Here is a 16,072-nt window from a genome sequence, read left to right as displayed (position 1 = left end):
TCATTCCTAGTCATTGTCCAGTCCTCTGATACATAGCAAGTGATTGCAAAGGTAGTAATTTAAATAAATAAAACAACAAATTGAAGTTGTTTGTTTCACCTGTTTAAAAGTTTAGATTTGTTATGATTTTAAAGTCACTAGGCATTGTTGTTTAAAAATGTTTGCTTCTGATTACTTGATATAAACTGTGCTGCTAGAGTTTTTAATATCTTCAAGCTTCTCTTTATTATATATTTAGCTTTTCTAGAGGATCATAACTAACAGTGTCTGATTTAACAGTTGAAATTATATTAAGGTAACTGTTCTTTATTTTTAATTTAGGCCAAAATAGAATCTGATCGAGTTATTGGATCCGTAGGCAAAAAGGTAGTACAGGAAACCGGCATTAAAGTCCGAAGCCGATCACATGGTATATCAATGGCGTATAGGAAAGATTTTCAACAGTTGCTCCAGGGAATCTCAGACGATGTTCCTCACAGACTGCTAGACCTTAATATGAAGGAATATACTGGGTTCCAAGTTGCTTTGCTGAATAAGGTAATACCTACATGAATTTAGTACTATTTTTTTTTTATTTTATTATTATTTTTGTGTGTGTGTATCTGTGTACTGTCAGATCAGATCTGACTGGTACAGGAGGAGATTGTCCCTCCTTTCCCGGCAGAGCATCTGGTGGATTTGAACCATGCGCCTCTGGGATTGCAGTGCAGCTTCTTGCCACTAGGCCACCAGAGCTCCCCTGAATTTAGTACTATTGTAGTAAAGGTCTGTTGTGCTGTGAATTCTATTACCTGGCATTTTGTTACTCAGTATTTTAAGAATTACCTCTATCTCTGCCGTATAATAATCATTATGCCACCACTGAATCAGTTAACTTTAGAATATAAACAAGCAGTCTATTTGGTAAATGAACAGTAAGGTAGGTTGGTGAAGAGTACACTAGCTTGTTCATTTTATGAATGAGAAAGCAGAGGCTTAGATATTTTCTTGAAGTTGCATAATCACGATTTCACTGTACTTTGATACTCTGATACTGATGACCTTGGGTACAGCATGTTCTTATCCTAATGTATCCTACTAAGACTCATTATTAGAAACATACTAGTCTCAGCAGGCTTGTTAAAAGAAGTGACAAGTTGGGTTCTAAAACTTATATATAAATATAAAGACCCTAGAGAGCCACAGCAGTTTTGGAAAAGAAGAATAAAATTGGAGAGCTTACACTGCCTGGTTTCAAAACATACTATAAAGTTACAACGATCAACACCTTATGGTACTGATAGAAGGATGAGCATAGAGTTTATTACAACAGAATAGAAAGTAGAACTGGTCTTTCACACATTGTCTAATTTCTAACTGGTGCCAAAACAATTCAATTGGCAAATGACAAACTTTTCAACAAATGGTGCTAGATAGACATAGTGTTATACTTGAGGTATAATCATGGACTTAAATGGAAAAACTCAAAGTATAAAACATAGGAGAAAATTTTGTGATTAGAATAGCAAAGATTTATAAACCATAATACAAAAAGCACAAGTTAAAAAAAAAAGTAAACTTCTTTTCCAAAGAAGAGGACAAGGTAGAAGAAAATTAGTAAAAGACTTGATATCACAATATGTAAAGAACTCATGCCACCCAGTAATAAAAGACAGCCCACTTTTTTAAAAATTAAGGTTTTAATGAAAGTTTATAAAGAATTTAAATTTCCATTCATTCATTGTTGCACATTTTCCTCCCTGCTCTCCTCCTCTCCAGTTTGCTTTTTTTCTTTGGGGGAAAAAAGTTCTTTCATCGTTATACATTTCCCCCTCCCCCCTTTTTACTATGCATCTCTTATTCTGGACTCTTCTCATGCCAAGAATACCTAATCATATATTCCTTTTATACAGTTCTCTCCCTTGTCTGTTTCAGTGCCATGTGCATTATTTATCTCCTCTTTTTCTTAGTTTTCCCCAAACTCCCATGTCAGTCCTGTTATATAACAGTGACATTGTGCAGTATTTGTCCTTTTGTGTCTGAGATATTTCATTCAACATAATGTACTCCATGCTCACCTATTTTGTATAGTATTTCATGAGTTCTTTGCATTTCAATGCTGCATAATATTCTAGTGTGTGAATATACCAGTTTCTCTATCCATTCATTTGTTGATGGGCACTTGGGTTGTTTCCAGCTCTTTGCTATTATGAACAAAGTTGCAGTAAACGTGGATGAGCAGAGCATATATCTGCTTGGGTGGCAATTCTGGTTTCTTTAGGGTATATTCCCAGTAGTGGAATTGCTGTGTCAAATAGTATTTCTATTTTCAACTTTTTGAGAAAGTGCCATACTATCTTCCATAGAGGTTGCACCTTTTTACACTCCCACCAACAGTGAATAAGGGTCCCAGTTTCTCCACAACCTTGCCAGCATTTGTTGTTTGCTGCTCTGTTGAATTTTACTATTGTTACTGGGGTGAGATGCTATCTCATAGTTATTTTGATGTGCATCTTTCTTAGAGATAGGGATTTTGAACATTTCTTCATGTGTTTGTTCACCATCTGAATGTCTTCTTTGGTGAAGTGTCTGTTCGTATCTAAGACAGCTCACTTTTTTAAAAAAATGACTGAGTTAATGAAATAGACAAATCACCAAAGATAATGTGTGTTGTTAGGGGCTAGTTGCAACCCTGAGAACAGTGGATCTGAATCTTGCCCTATCCTGTGCCTCCTCCTCCTCACTGTTATACTCAAGTCCATTGTTAAAGTCACCATATCAATCCATCTCAGTCTTCTCTCTGGTGCTGACCCTATACTTTGCCAAGTGTGATGTCCTTTTCCAAGGATCAGCCCCTCCTAACAAAAGACTCTCCTCAAAATAGACAGCACATGTTGTTGTTGTATGCCATGGAGTTAGAACCAATTCACAGCTGACCTTTCAGCTGGTTTTTAGAGACAGTAAATAACAAAAGAGGAGCTTGACAACCTTCTCCCACAGAGCAGCTGGTGGATTCAAACTCCATGTCTTTAGGTTGACAGGGCAACTCCTTAACACTAGGTCACCAGAACTCCCTTGAATGAAAGAGAAGTTGCCCTTTGTTAATTGTTACGTGAAGTCAAGAACGAACCAATTCATTGCTGACTCTCCAGCAGGTTTTCAGATACTGTTACTTGCATGGCAGGAAATTGCCCATCTTTCTCGTGCATCACAGCTGGAGGATTTGAACCAAGTGCCTTTGTGTTGGTAACATCAGCTCCTTGCAACTAGGCTATTATAACTTTCTGGCATAACATAGAAAAATGAAAAAATCCCCAACATTATTAGCCGTTTGAGAAATACAAGTTAAAATCATGGTGAGATACTGCTTCATACTTGCTTGAGCAGCTAAAACTTTAAAAGCTTGGAGGAGGAAAGAATCAAATGTTAGGATGTGAGTAGATGGAACTCTTAGGCCTTGTCGGTGGGGAATGAATGGTTGTAGTTTCTTAAATAGTTAAGCATGCCTTTGCCATCCTGCCACAATAACAATTTGTTGGTGTCTACACAAGAAAAAGGAAAATATGTCCATATGTAGGCTTATACCATGCTCAGAGCAGTATTATGCATAACAGCTTCGAAAAGAAAGAAGTCCAACTTTTTCTCAGTTGATGATTATTAAAGAAGATGTAGCTTATCTGTAGTGGAGTATTGCTCGGTAATAAAAAAGGAACAAACTATTAATATTATTTTAGTAGCTTGGTTGAATGATAAAAACATTAACTGAAAAGGCCAGATACAAAAGCTATATTTATAAGATACTATTAATAAAATAGAATATAGAGATAATAAAAGCATATAACTGGTTGGGATGGAAGTGAGGAGTGAAAGATGACCACAAAGAATTTCCTGGGGTGACAAAATGTTATAAACCTAGATTGTGATGATTGTTCTGCAACTATAAATTTACTAACTCCCTTCAAATTGTATACCTTGTTTTCCTCTTTAAAATGTACCATAAAGGTGTATTTAAAAATCTTAAACATCTTTAAAATTTATAAATTCTTTTTGTAGGCTGTTGCATTTTCTTTCCCAGATAAGTTGTATATCATATTTCTAAAACTTTATTCCAAGCTAAAGATTTGCACTTGAAAACTACTTTTATTTTTAAATGTTTTAACAATAGGATTTGAAACCACAGACATTTAGAAATGCTTACGACATACCAAGACGGAATCTTTTGGATCACTTAACAAGAATGAGATCCAATCTTTTGAAGAGCACCCGCAAATTTCTTAAAGGACAGGATGAAGGTTAGAGAATGGTGTTAATATGTTTGTGGGGGGGGGGTTGTTTTTGTTTGTGTGTTTTTTGCCTTAGCAGTATGGATAAAAATATGGTGTAGTAATTACAACTTAAAGAATAACTGTAATAGGATAACAACTCTGTAAAACATTTGTGTTACTCTGCCACTTTCTTTACCATCACTCTTTGCCCAGATTACAGTCCCAGAGGTAAACATTTGCTTTGTATCTTTCCTCTTCTGTTTACATGCTTGAGTTTATAAACCATCTTCATACGCTGCATTTGTGGGTTAACTCTGCATGGCCAGTACCTGCTTTTAGGTGCCATCCAATGAGTTCTAACTCACAGTCATCCTAAGGACAACAGAACCTGCCGCTCCTGTGCTGTCATCATTACTCGTTACTGCTTTGGAGCCTGTTATTGTAGCCACTGACTCAATCTGTTCATACAGAACTTTTCTTCTTTTTATTGACCCCTAGCTTTACTAAGGATGATACATTTTTCTAGAAATTTATTCCTTTTCATTATATGCCCAAAGTTGGGTGAATACCATCTTCACTTTTAAGGAGCTTTCAGGCTGTACTTCAAGACCGATTGATTCCTCACGCAGTTGATGGTGTATTTGGTGAACTTGACTATTGCATGTTCTGTGTTTCCTTCACTTGTACTTCTCACATCTACTTCACAAACCGGTTGAGAATGTAACCCTTTGCCATATGACTTAAGCGTTTCAATGACAGCCTCATAGAAAAAGGGTTATTTATGGGCTTTTCTCTTCTGTAAATTCTTCAGTAATTCAATAAATAATTGTTTTCCCTGGGACAAAGTAGAAGACACATACCTTTTTCTGGTAAGGCTACATATGTTTATGTACTGAAATGAGCTACAGTCTTTTGTTTAGGAAGTGAAATCATTATTTTGAATTTAATTTTTAAAATGTAAAGATTATATAATACATATTTATAATTGTAGCAGACTGATTTCTAATATATACTAAGGGAAGACTGCTTAGAAAAGCACTAGATTGTGTTAATAGAGAGAAGACATTATTTGATAAGGAGATGAGTATGGTTTTAGTGAAGCTTACTTTTGTTGTTCTGTTCTGTCTTACAAAAGATCAAGTACACAGTGTTCCTATAGCACAAATGGGGAATTACCAGGAGTACCTCAAGCAAGTACCTTCTCCACTAAGAGAACTTGATCCTGACCAGCCTCGGAGGTTGCATACGTTTGGTAACCCATTTAAGCTGGATAAGAAGGTAATTTTAAAGTGTTCCACTAAATAATTCTTTTGCTAGGCTAGTAGATAATAACAGTTTGTATCAGTTTCTCCTTGACTAAAATACTCTTTGATTTATTTAAAAAAATAGTGTCCTTTCTTAAATTATGTAACCAGTATTATGTGGGGGTAAAGGGGCATATGTTGTTGTTTATTGCCATCAAATCGAGCAACCCTATGAACAAAAGGCTTGAAGCCTTTCTGTAACTGTCGTCATTTAGTATGAACTATCGTTCATACAGTTTCCAGAGGCATGTGGTTTAGGAAGTGGATGTCACCCCTGCATCCGAACCTGTCTTCAACTGGGAGCTCCACCAACACTGTGCACCGTGGGTAACCATTATAGCATTTGATACCCCAATGGCACAAGGCTCAGCCTCACAGCAACAAGGGGTATATATTTCCCTCTTTATTTACAACTTAAATATTCTTCCTTACATGATACTGTCATCTTTTCATTTGTAAAAGGAGTCTTGAGAGGGTAAAATTCACAGTAAACTCTTGCCTCATTTTTCTTTTTTTGCTTCATTTTAAAAAAAATTTAGTCAATTCTAACTTTTCTCTCAATTTTCGCGTTAATGGGAAATCTTGTACCAGGTATGCTGGCTTGTGTGACTCAACTCCCAGAGACTTTTTGCCTTGTTCAATAGTGTGTTTTCTAAAGTTTTCAAACCCTTTAATGTTATTGTACAATAAGTTAGAATCTCAGTTAAGTAATCTTAATGTGATTTATGATGATTTTTTCCTCATAAAATAAAGTTACACTTTTAACTGATCACTCATTTATTTAACAAATACTCCAAGTATTTTGCTAGGTTCTTGGGATTTAGCAAGATAATAACAATTTTTAGATTAGCTAAAGTACTCTGAGGTTTTTTCCTTGCCGAGTAACTAATAAATGGCAACATATCTATAATACAGTTGTTTTAATTGGAATTAGCCTTGCAAATTAAAAAAATGCCTGTAAATTTAGGGAAGTTATATATGTGTTGGGTTGTTTTTTGTTTTTTTTTTTTGTTACAGGGTATGATGATAGATGAAGCAGACGAATTCGTGGCTGGACCTCAAAATAAACATAAACGACCAGGAGAACCAAATATGCAAGGAATCCCCAAAAGACGCAGGTGCATGTCTCCACTGCTGAGAGGCAGACAGCAGAATCCTGTCGTGAACAATCATATTGGAGGAAAAGGACCACCCATGCCTGTGACTCAGGCTCAGCCAGACCTTACCAGACCACTTCCTCCGCACAAAAGTAGGAGTTTATGGGCGTTTTCTTTCATTTCTCTTTAGGAAGAAAAATTGTTACAGTACAATGAGAGTTTTAGAGAAGATACTTGCTTGTTTTATATAAAGTATATTTAATTTACATTTTGTATGATAATTTTGTGTGTCTTTATGATGAACATTTCATATTCATGATACTTTGGTAGTTCTTGTGCTTTAAAATATCAAATCTTAAATATATCAAAATATTACTATTAAAAGGGATATTATTAATTCCACAGAAAGATGGCTTTCCATTTCCTTTTAATTCAATAACTCATTAAATAGTCTATTGACTATTAGAGCGGGGTTTAAGGCTATTGTACATAGAGTCACTATGAGTCACAGGTGACTCAACAGCAAATAACAGTAATACAGCGTGTTATGTAATTATTACGGATGCAGAAGCACCATCTATAGTGCTGTTACTTAACCTTTAAAGAGATAATGGTGGTCTATGAGGAAAATAATTATTTGATAAATACTTGGATCTATTAGCAAAGGACTTGGCCATTGATTCATTGTTGGGTCCATGGCAAGGAGGAGTGAAATTTCTGTCTTGAGAGACATTGAGATGGTGGTGTCCGGTATTTAATGGAGGAAGAGATGCAGAGAGAGTTTAGAAGTGCCTGTTAGGTCATTGGAGTAAATAAAATCTCACCAAGTCTCAGAAAGGAGAAACTTCAGCATTTAACATGCACATTAAAATTTTATAAGATCTCATGTCAGAAAGGAGCCTACGACAGGCCTTACAAGTTCCAAAGTTAGGAGAAAGAAGGTTCATAAAAGAACATAAAGAATGATTAGAGAGGTAGAAGAAAATAGTGAGTTCTGTGCGAACGCTCTGGTGGCACGGTCTGGAGGGTGTTGAGCTACTGACCAAAAAGCTGTATATCCAGTGGTTCAAATCTCCCAGTGATTCCGAAAGAGAAAGACGGGCAGTCTCCTCCAGTTAGACTTCACAGCCTTGGAAACCATTTGGTGGAGGATCACCAACTCAACAGCAGTGATTCTGAGTGGTTTTTAGTTGAGCTGTCAGAATTTGAGTTGCTGACAGTCTCAGATACTACTTGAAAAACTCAATCAAGAGGGTCAGAAAGATTCTGTGTGTCTTTGACTTTAGCAAGAATCATTTTGGTGGAGTGAAGGGGCAGGAATAAAGCAGGTTAAGGGAAGTGTAGGAAATGAGGAAAGGGGGACAGTGAATACACACCATTTGAAGACATTTAAGTTGTAAAAGAAAGATGGAAAAACGAAGTGACAGCATGAAAAGGTGCTAAAATGCCTGCTTGAGGGTTTTAAGTGTGTTGAAGTACTGATATAATAGAGTTCAGTGGAGGAGAAGTTCGAACAAGATGAGAGAAGGCAAAACCAGCACAGATTGTTAAGAGGGCAAATGGAATGGTCTGAACCCCAGATGAGAAAATGCCGCTTTAATAGGACAAATGTGGCTGTGTGTTTAGTGGGGGGATGTAGTGGAAGCTGGGAACCGTGGTTTTGCTTCTTTACTTTGTAAAGATCGTTAAGATATTGTTAGAACTGTTCCCCAAAGAAAGCAGCTGAATTCTAAGTTTCTTGTTCACCAACCCCCTGGGAGAGGAGCGTTTACGTAAGTCAGAGATTTGAGAGTGGAGAAAGATTGAATACTGTCCTGTCCAAAGGAAGAAACTGCTTGGCAGTGCTGAAGATCCAAGTAAAGGTGGTGACTGTGACTTCTCTCCAGAGTTGGGTAGTGGTTATCCAGTGATCCCAGTTATTTAAATGCTGTTCTAGAGCAAGCAGAAAGTCACCTAAGTGGGGGATTTGGCTTAATCTTGTCATACAAGATGGTACAGGAGAACAGCAGAGCAAGAGAATGTATGACATTAGCAAAATTATTCATGGATTTAAACTGGGTAGATAGGAAGAGAGAGATCTAATGCCCTTGAGGAATCCTGGGGAGGAGTCTCTGGAGTCGTAGTGTGCACGGGTTAAAGCACTGCTTTGCACGATATGAGTCTGCTCCTAGGTGTCTGAGTTTGTTTGACATAAGAGGCAAAGTGTAAATGGAAGAGTTCTTTGGTAATAAGTTGAGGACTTTCTTGTCTAGGTAGTTGAACTTGTAAAACTTTAAAGTGAATATGAATTTGTGCACAGTTTTTATCAGAGAGCTTGCTAGAAATGTCCATCTTGAGCCCTGTCATCGACGAGTGAATTAGAATGTCAGATTTACTGTGCATATGAATCACCTGGGAGTGGTTGAAATACTGATTCTAATTCACTGGCCTGTGATAGGGCTCGGAATGAACATTTCTAGCAAGCTCTTTGATCATGATTGTATCCTGACCCTCACTTTGGGTGCTAACAGCCTAGAATGAGGTCAGACGGAGCTGAGGTTTGGAAGAAGGCTAGGAGCCAGAGCTAGAGACAAGGTAATGATGACTGACATCAGAGGGAAGAGGAGTGACAGAACCTTCAGTCAGAACATTTTTATAAATGTACGTAGAAAAAATGGCCTTGCAATGGCAACGGGTGGCGAATATGATTTTAAGCTCATAGTGTTGAAGAAGCAGCAATTTCTTCGGGTCTAGAGTGGAAAGTCGTTTCTTCAGGAGAGAGCCGAGTTTTAGGTAGATCCTGAATTGTTGTGGAGAGTGTTTATGGACTAGGACTTTGGAAAAGATTTTTTGGGATCGCTAGTGGTTGAAAGGAGGGAGAACTGGTGGGCTAGTGATAAACAGTTGCACTCCCAACCCAAAGGCAAGCATTTGGAACCCATCAGTTGTTCTGTAGGAGAAAGATGGGGATTCTCCTCCCTTGTCATTTCAGCCTCTGAAAACCTGTGGGAGGGTCAACTGTAAGTCAGCTCAGACTGTGTTACAAAACAAATGCATGAGTGAACAGAGAGTTTACATTTTGGACAGTAAACAAGGACAACAGAATTTAGCCAGTGTCCTGAAGGTTAAGCAGTCAGGAAACTTAGAATTCTCTTTTCTGTGGAGAGCAACTCTAGTAATCTGGCAGTCATGCAAACTTCAGGGTCAAGTAGACTAGTGAACTGAGGGGGCACCAACTGGCTCTGCTTTGTTGAAATAATGCACAGATTCTGAGATATTGTAGATTTTGTAAATATGAACGTTTTAAATTAAAGCCTAGCATACCTTCCTTCTTTAAGGAGATCTCATGGCCTAATGTATTAAGAATTGTGCTGTTGTGAATGAAAAGATAAGCGATTCAAATCCACCACCTACTCCTCAAAAGAAAAGTGGACAGTGTCTCCTCCTATTAAGATTTATAGCCTCCTAAGAACCAATGGAGGATGACTGTGTGTTGAAATTGGCCAGCAGTGGGTTTTTTGTAGTATTTTATTTCATAACAACTATAGCAAAACTTAAGAACCATGTTACATTTTTTGTTAATAAGCATTAGTCGAGAAATAATGTCTGCGATTTGCTATATATGATGTTGCTCCTTTGTAGCCTTCTTTATGGTCTGCTTTGAAATTGGCTTTCGTCACTTTTACTCACATTACTGTGAAACATGACACACTAATACTATGTTCCCTGCAGAATGTGGAGCAGTACAAACTGGGTATCAGACCCTTCAGTGTTCACTTTTGCATGTAAATGATTATTGATCTATGAGGCAGAGTTAGGTGGGAATGAAGTAGGGCCTCCCAATGGAAATATGGCTGTGATAATTTTCATTATTTTTATTTCACCAAGAAGTAAAAGAAATTCCTGGGTGTTAAAGAGTTAACATGCTTTGCTACTAATCAAGAGGTTGGATGTTCGAGTCCACTTAAGATGTCTTTCTCAGAAGCGCCCTTTCCCGAGGCTCCGACAAGATGGCGGAAGTGGAGCAGAAAAAGAAGCGGACCTTCCGCAAGTTCCCCTACCGCGGCGTGGACCTAGACCAGCTGCTGGACATGTCCTACGAGCAGCTGATGCAGCTGTACAGCGCTCGGCAGCGGCGGCGGCTGAACCGGGGTCTGCGCAGAAAGCAGCACTTGCTGCTGAAGCGGCTCGCAAGGCCAAGAAGGAGGCGCCCCCGATGGAGAAGCCCGAGGTGGTGAAGACGCACCTGCGGGACATGATCATCCTGCCCGAGATGGTGGGCAGCATGGTGGGCGTGTACAACGGCAAGACCTTCAACCAGGTGGAGATCAAGCCCGAGATGATCGGACACTACCTGGGTGAATTCTCCATCACCTACAAGCCCGTCAAGCACGGCCACCCACTCCTCCCGCTTCATCCCACTCAAGTAGCCCTGTGATAATAAAGGTTGTGGACGAAAAAAAAAATGTCTCTCTCAGAAGAAAGAAAGAAATGTTTTCCTCCTTTTGGGGAAAAAAAAATCCTCAGCCACTGAAAACCCTATAGAGAGAGTATAGTTCTGCTCTTGACACACATGATCTTGCCATGAATTGGATTGACTGTTTGGTGACTGATTTTAAAGCATAAAAATCAAAATTAAAAATACTCCACTTATTCAATAAAGTTGCTACAGAATAAACCAGAGGACTAAAAACTTGTTGAAACTGGCTTTTGAGAAATTACATACATTGTGAAAATTTCTAATTAAAACCTGTTCCTTGGAGAAGGGAGCATAAGTGGCCTTTGAATCCACCAGCTCCTTCAGGGAAGAAGGATGGGCAGTGTCCTCCTATTCTCTGAAAATCCACTGGAGGGTCAGCTAGTGGGTTGGTTCTGACTTGGTGGTACTCAACAGAAACAGTAACATTCCTTGGAGAGAGATGTCATGCTTGCAGAGTTGGAGCGGTCAGCAAAAGCAAGGAAGAACTTGAACCAGATAGATTGAAATAGTGATGCAACAGTGGGCTCAAGGATATCAGAAACAAAGCAGATGGCATGGGCCAGGACAGGGTTTAGATCTGTAGTTCATAGGGTCGCTTTGAGTGGTACTTAATTTTTGACTCCTAATAGCAACATAAAGTGAAACTTGTTTGACAAAACTTAAGGACCACATCCCATTATATTTGTATTAATTAAGGAAATCGATTGTGATTTGCCTATATAATGTTCCTTTGTACCATTTTTTACTGCGTACTTTGAATTGGCTCTCATCATTTTCTCCCTCTTTGTTTCAGTTTCAGAAACCCCTAATGATTCAGCAATGGATGATGTGGTTGAAAATCATGTTGCAGACCAACTTCCATCAGACATTACGCCAAATGCTATGGATCCAGAATTTTCAACATCATCTTCTCCAGCCAGTTTACTGGAACGACCAGTCAACCATACAGAGGCTCTGAGCCATGACCATTTGGGAACTAATGACATCACTGTTGGTGGATTTTTAGAAAATCATGAGGACCCAAGAGGCAAAGAACAATGTGCTGAAGAGAATGTACCAGCATCTTCACTCAACAAAGGAAAGAAATTAATGCATTGCAGAAGCCATGAAGAGATCAACACTGAACTAAAAGCACAAATAATGAAAGAGATCAGAAAACCAGGAAGAAGTAAGTATAACTAGAGACAACCCTTGGATTTTATTTTTGTCAAACAAAAAAATCAAATAATTAAAAGTATGTATCAGAATCTAGATTCGATTTTGTGGGTGTTTTTTTTTTTGTATTGGACTTGAACAATATCTGAATTTAGTCACTTAAAAAGTCTTTGGCAGAATTTTATGCAAAAAACTTGAAACTAAAATAAAACTCTTAACCTAGTTTTTCTCCCCATGTACCGTACCTCCTTGTTAAATCTAGTTTAGAATTGTGATAAGAATGCATTTTTGTCAAGACTCTGCCTCCTTTTTGGGTAGTATTACCAAAAAGGTCTTTATTTGTCCTTTTAAATAAGCTTTATGATTGAGACCTTATTAATGGGACTTTTAATAAAAATTGTGCTTGATAGGTTACTGTATCTGTTGATATTTCTTTTAATTTACATGTATCTGTTAAAATACATTATCAAATCTTAAATGATGATAGTCTTTTGTCTCTGTATGCATTTATATACTGCAGTAGAAGAATACTGAGTAAGAGTGCAAATGAAAGCTCCTAATTTTTCTTTTTACTTGCTTTCAGAATATGAAAGAATTTTCACTTTACTCAAGCATGTGCAAGGCAGTTTACAAACAAGGCTAATATTTTTACAGAATGTTATCAAAGAAGCTTCAAGGTAAGCAAACAGCTGTAGGTTATGGAATGAGTCCGCAGTTTATACAGTCATTATTACAGTAGAGTGTATTGTCTGTGCAATTGTATGTGACACATCCATGTAGTTAAAGAACTTAAAAACTAACTGTACACAGTCTTCAGCATTTAAAAACAAGTGTACTTTTTCTCTTTGCAGATTATTAGATATTTTTGTAACTCTCATTTATCCTATTCTGGGACTTTTAAATGTCTTTTTTAAGAAACAGACTCTAATTTCTCTCTCCTTGAAATATTTGAACTGCAGTTAATATTAATCAATGATTAGAAATCAGTTTGAAAGGTAATATTTGAGTGCTGTTCATTTCATGTGTATATGGCTGGTCCCTGCACTATATTCACATTTGCCTTTTAAAAAGTTGTGTAATAAAATAGATATTCATATAGCTGATAAGTATAGACTACCTAGAGTTCTTAGATTTTAAATAGCATCAGCAGTATGAATACCTATATAGATAAATGCAATTTTAATTTGAAAGCTTCCTGTATTGCCATTTGAACACTGTTGTTGTGTACCATTACATACTGTTAGCTGTCTAATTATTTTTGACTTGTAATCTTTCTAGTTGAAACAGTTAAAATAGTATGCTTATTAAAAGTTATAGCCCAACTCTAGTTTCCAATTCCTTTTTATAGATTTTATTTTTGTTCATACTACTTTCAATTATAAAAGAATGTGAAAAGAAGCTATTGGAATAGTCGCTTTGCAAGTCCCAACTATATTATACTCTTTTTAACCCTTTTATACACTAGATTATTTTGTTTACCTTTTTATTTTTGGTTTTGAAAGGAATAATCACTGTACATAAGTCTAGTTAAGTATAGACTTATAATACACAATTTAATACCTTGTTAATCGTACAGTAGATTTTATATATAACAGAATGCTCATTTTTCATTCCTATTTTAAAAAATCTTTCTGTTTAACTTTTTTTTAACATATTGGTATATAACTTTATTAAAAACAAATTGAGAGTGGTATTACTTATTTTTCTTAATACAGGTTTAAAAAGCGAATGTTAATTGAACAACTGGAGAACTTTTTGGATGAAATTCATCGAAGAGCCAATCAGATCAACCATATTAATAGCAATTAAAAGAAAATAATGTGGCCACTTAGTTCATTCTCTTCTCCAAACAAAGTAAACACAGGATGGTGGTTATCTTGCATTCATTTTTGACATGCATTGTTGGTTATTTGAAACACAGAAAACAAGTCTAGAGCGCCTTTTCCCATCATTTTACAGTGACTTTTTCTTCTTGTTGGTTTATTTTTGTAATGTGAAAAGTATCATTCTAAAAAAAATTTTTATTTAACGAACTAAAAATATTCCTCCAGATCTCTTGCTTGTCATTGACTCTTGCGTGTCAATTTCCCTCAGGTTCTATTTTCTTAAACCAACCTTTAAAATTGTCACCTCTGTTAAGGTTGAACTTTGCCAAAAAAGAAAAAGGAGTTACTTTGTAATTTTTGGGGAAAAAAGCACATACATTAAAACTAGGTAATGTTTTGTATATACAGTTATTTTGGATATATTATTGTAAGTTGTACAAATGTATTTTGAAGAATATTTAAGAAAAGCACTTTTGTTATTCCATCAATAAATGCTCTATTTTACTCTTGTGTGGCTTAGGAGATATCACATTTAAAGTAATTATTAGAAAAAAAATTAATGGAACCTTAAAGGCCTTGCTTTTCAAGCACTGGAAGATTACACCACTTGGAAGTTCATATTTTGTTAACATACTGTAATTGTGTGTTAGATGACATATGTTGTCTTTTTCCTCTTTGTTCTTAGTTTTTGTTGTCCATACCAGCATACTCCTATTTCGGTCCAGGTAATGGAAATGACTGTATCTGTGGCACGTAGATTGATACTTAGATGGAAGTTATTCAAAGAAGAGACTTTGGACATTGGTTTCCCTCCTTCCCTCCAGCCCCTTTCCTAAGTTTGTGAGTGGTTACACTGAACTGAGGCTGCTGGGGACTGGTTGATGTAGGTACACTACATGCTCTGAAGTTTCTAGCCTTTAACCACTTCTTGGCTTGCCTACAAAAGAGCTGTACAAATTAGGGATCCAACAAAGAAAGATCCATAAAAGAGACCCGTTCTGCTTCACTATTTTCCTTTTTAAATGCTCAGTTTCATTTAGAAGCTGAAATGGAAAGGAAACACATTTAAGATGACCTTGATTTTGATCATTTTCAATTGCACCAAGTTAAATAGGATTAGAAAGGAGTAGTAACCATTCATCATTCTCAGTCCAACTGAGGACATGTTCCTAAGACCGGATTCACTTCTAATTGGTAGCTCAATGCTGTGCCTTATAGTGCTTTTTGGATTGCCAGTAGAAAAGGAGGTTAAAATGCATTTGGATTAAAAGATAATGAAATAAATTTACAATAAAATGGAACTATTTTTACATTCATAATATTTGAAAATCACATACCCTTTTTATGCTATAACAACTTTTTTTCACGTTTAAGGATAAAGAAAAATGATACTGTAAATTTTGATGAAGAACAGATGAACCTGAATGTCATATTTAATATCTGCTAATTTAATCTACAGCATTTGAAATTCTAGAACTGAAGAAAACAACCCTTGTCAAGAGAGTGGGTGGGGAGCATTTAATATTAACATTGTATAGTATTTTCATCTGTAATTCTTTAAACCTTTTTTTTTATTTCTACAAAATAACTGAGGTGTAAAACAGTGTATCAGTTAAAAGGTGGGGTTGTGAAAATTATCTACAGTCACTTTGCAGAATACAGCAAGAGTGGAAAAAATCCAGACTAGAGGTTCTGAGATTCATAAAAGATTAGAAATTATTGAAATGCACACTAATACTCTACTATTTAATGTCTAGGAAAGAGCTCAGTCTGTTTTAGTATTTTGCAGAAAGGTCTCATTTTCTTAAATTGGTTGTTAATGAGGTAATAATCCTTTACACATTTGACCTTTAGTACATTTGGAGGGCAGAGGTGAACCCTAGAATGAGTTGGGAAGTAACCATTTCTTTAGTCTTGGTGGTGGCGGTCTTTGTCTTTATATTCTCACATTGAAATCCATCTAAACAAAAACTTACATACTCCATCT

General features: G+C 36.5%; 1 protein-coding gene and 1 pseudogene across 2 annotated transcripts in view; both read left to right on the top strand.

Moving 5' to 3' along the window:
* Positions 1-15,582, top strand: part of INTS6 (integrator complex subunit 6) — an 89,229-nt gene extending 73,647 nt beyond the window's left edge. Inside the window, exons 11-17 of one of the 2 annotated variants that reach the window (XM_006879514.1) lie at positions 322-537; positions 4,145-4,271; positions 5,380-5,522; positions 6,566-6,797; positions 11,898-12,272; positions 12,843-12,936; positions 13,975-15,582. In XM_006879514.1, coding sequence (XP_006879576.1) covers positions 322-537; positions 4,145-4,271; positions 5,380-5,522; positions 6,566-6,797; positions 11,898-12,272; positions 12,843-12,936; positions 13,975-14,068 — 1,281 coding nt within the window. In that variant the 3' untranslated portion in view covers positions 14,069-15,582. The remainder of the gene's footprint in view (positions 1-321; positions 538-4,144; positions 4,272-5,379; positions 5,523-6,565; positions 6,798-11,897; positions 12,273-12,842; positions 12,937-13,974) is intronic. The other variant, XM_006879515.1, reaches the window with a different exon arrangement.
* Positions 10,635-11,054, top strand: LOC102869089 (annotated as a pseudogene).
* Positions 15,583-16,072: the final 490 nt, after the last annotated feature.

This window comes from Elephantulus edwardii, unplaced genomic scaffold (assembly GCF_000299155.1).
Source record: "Elephantulus edwardii isolate Elephantulus edwardi_28Jun2011 unplaced genomic scaffold, EleEdw1.0 scaffold00004, whole genome shotgun sequence".
NCBI classification, from domain to species: domain Eukaryota; kingdom Metazoa; phylum Chordata; class Mammalia; order Macroscelidea; family Macroscelididae; genus Elephantulus; species Elephantulus edwardii.
The sequence above is the reverse complement of the archived record's forward strand: the minus strand, read 5'-3'. Positions and strand labels throughout refer to the sequence as shown.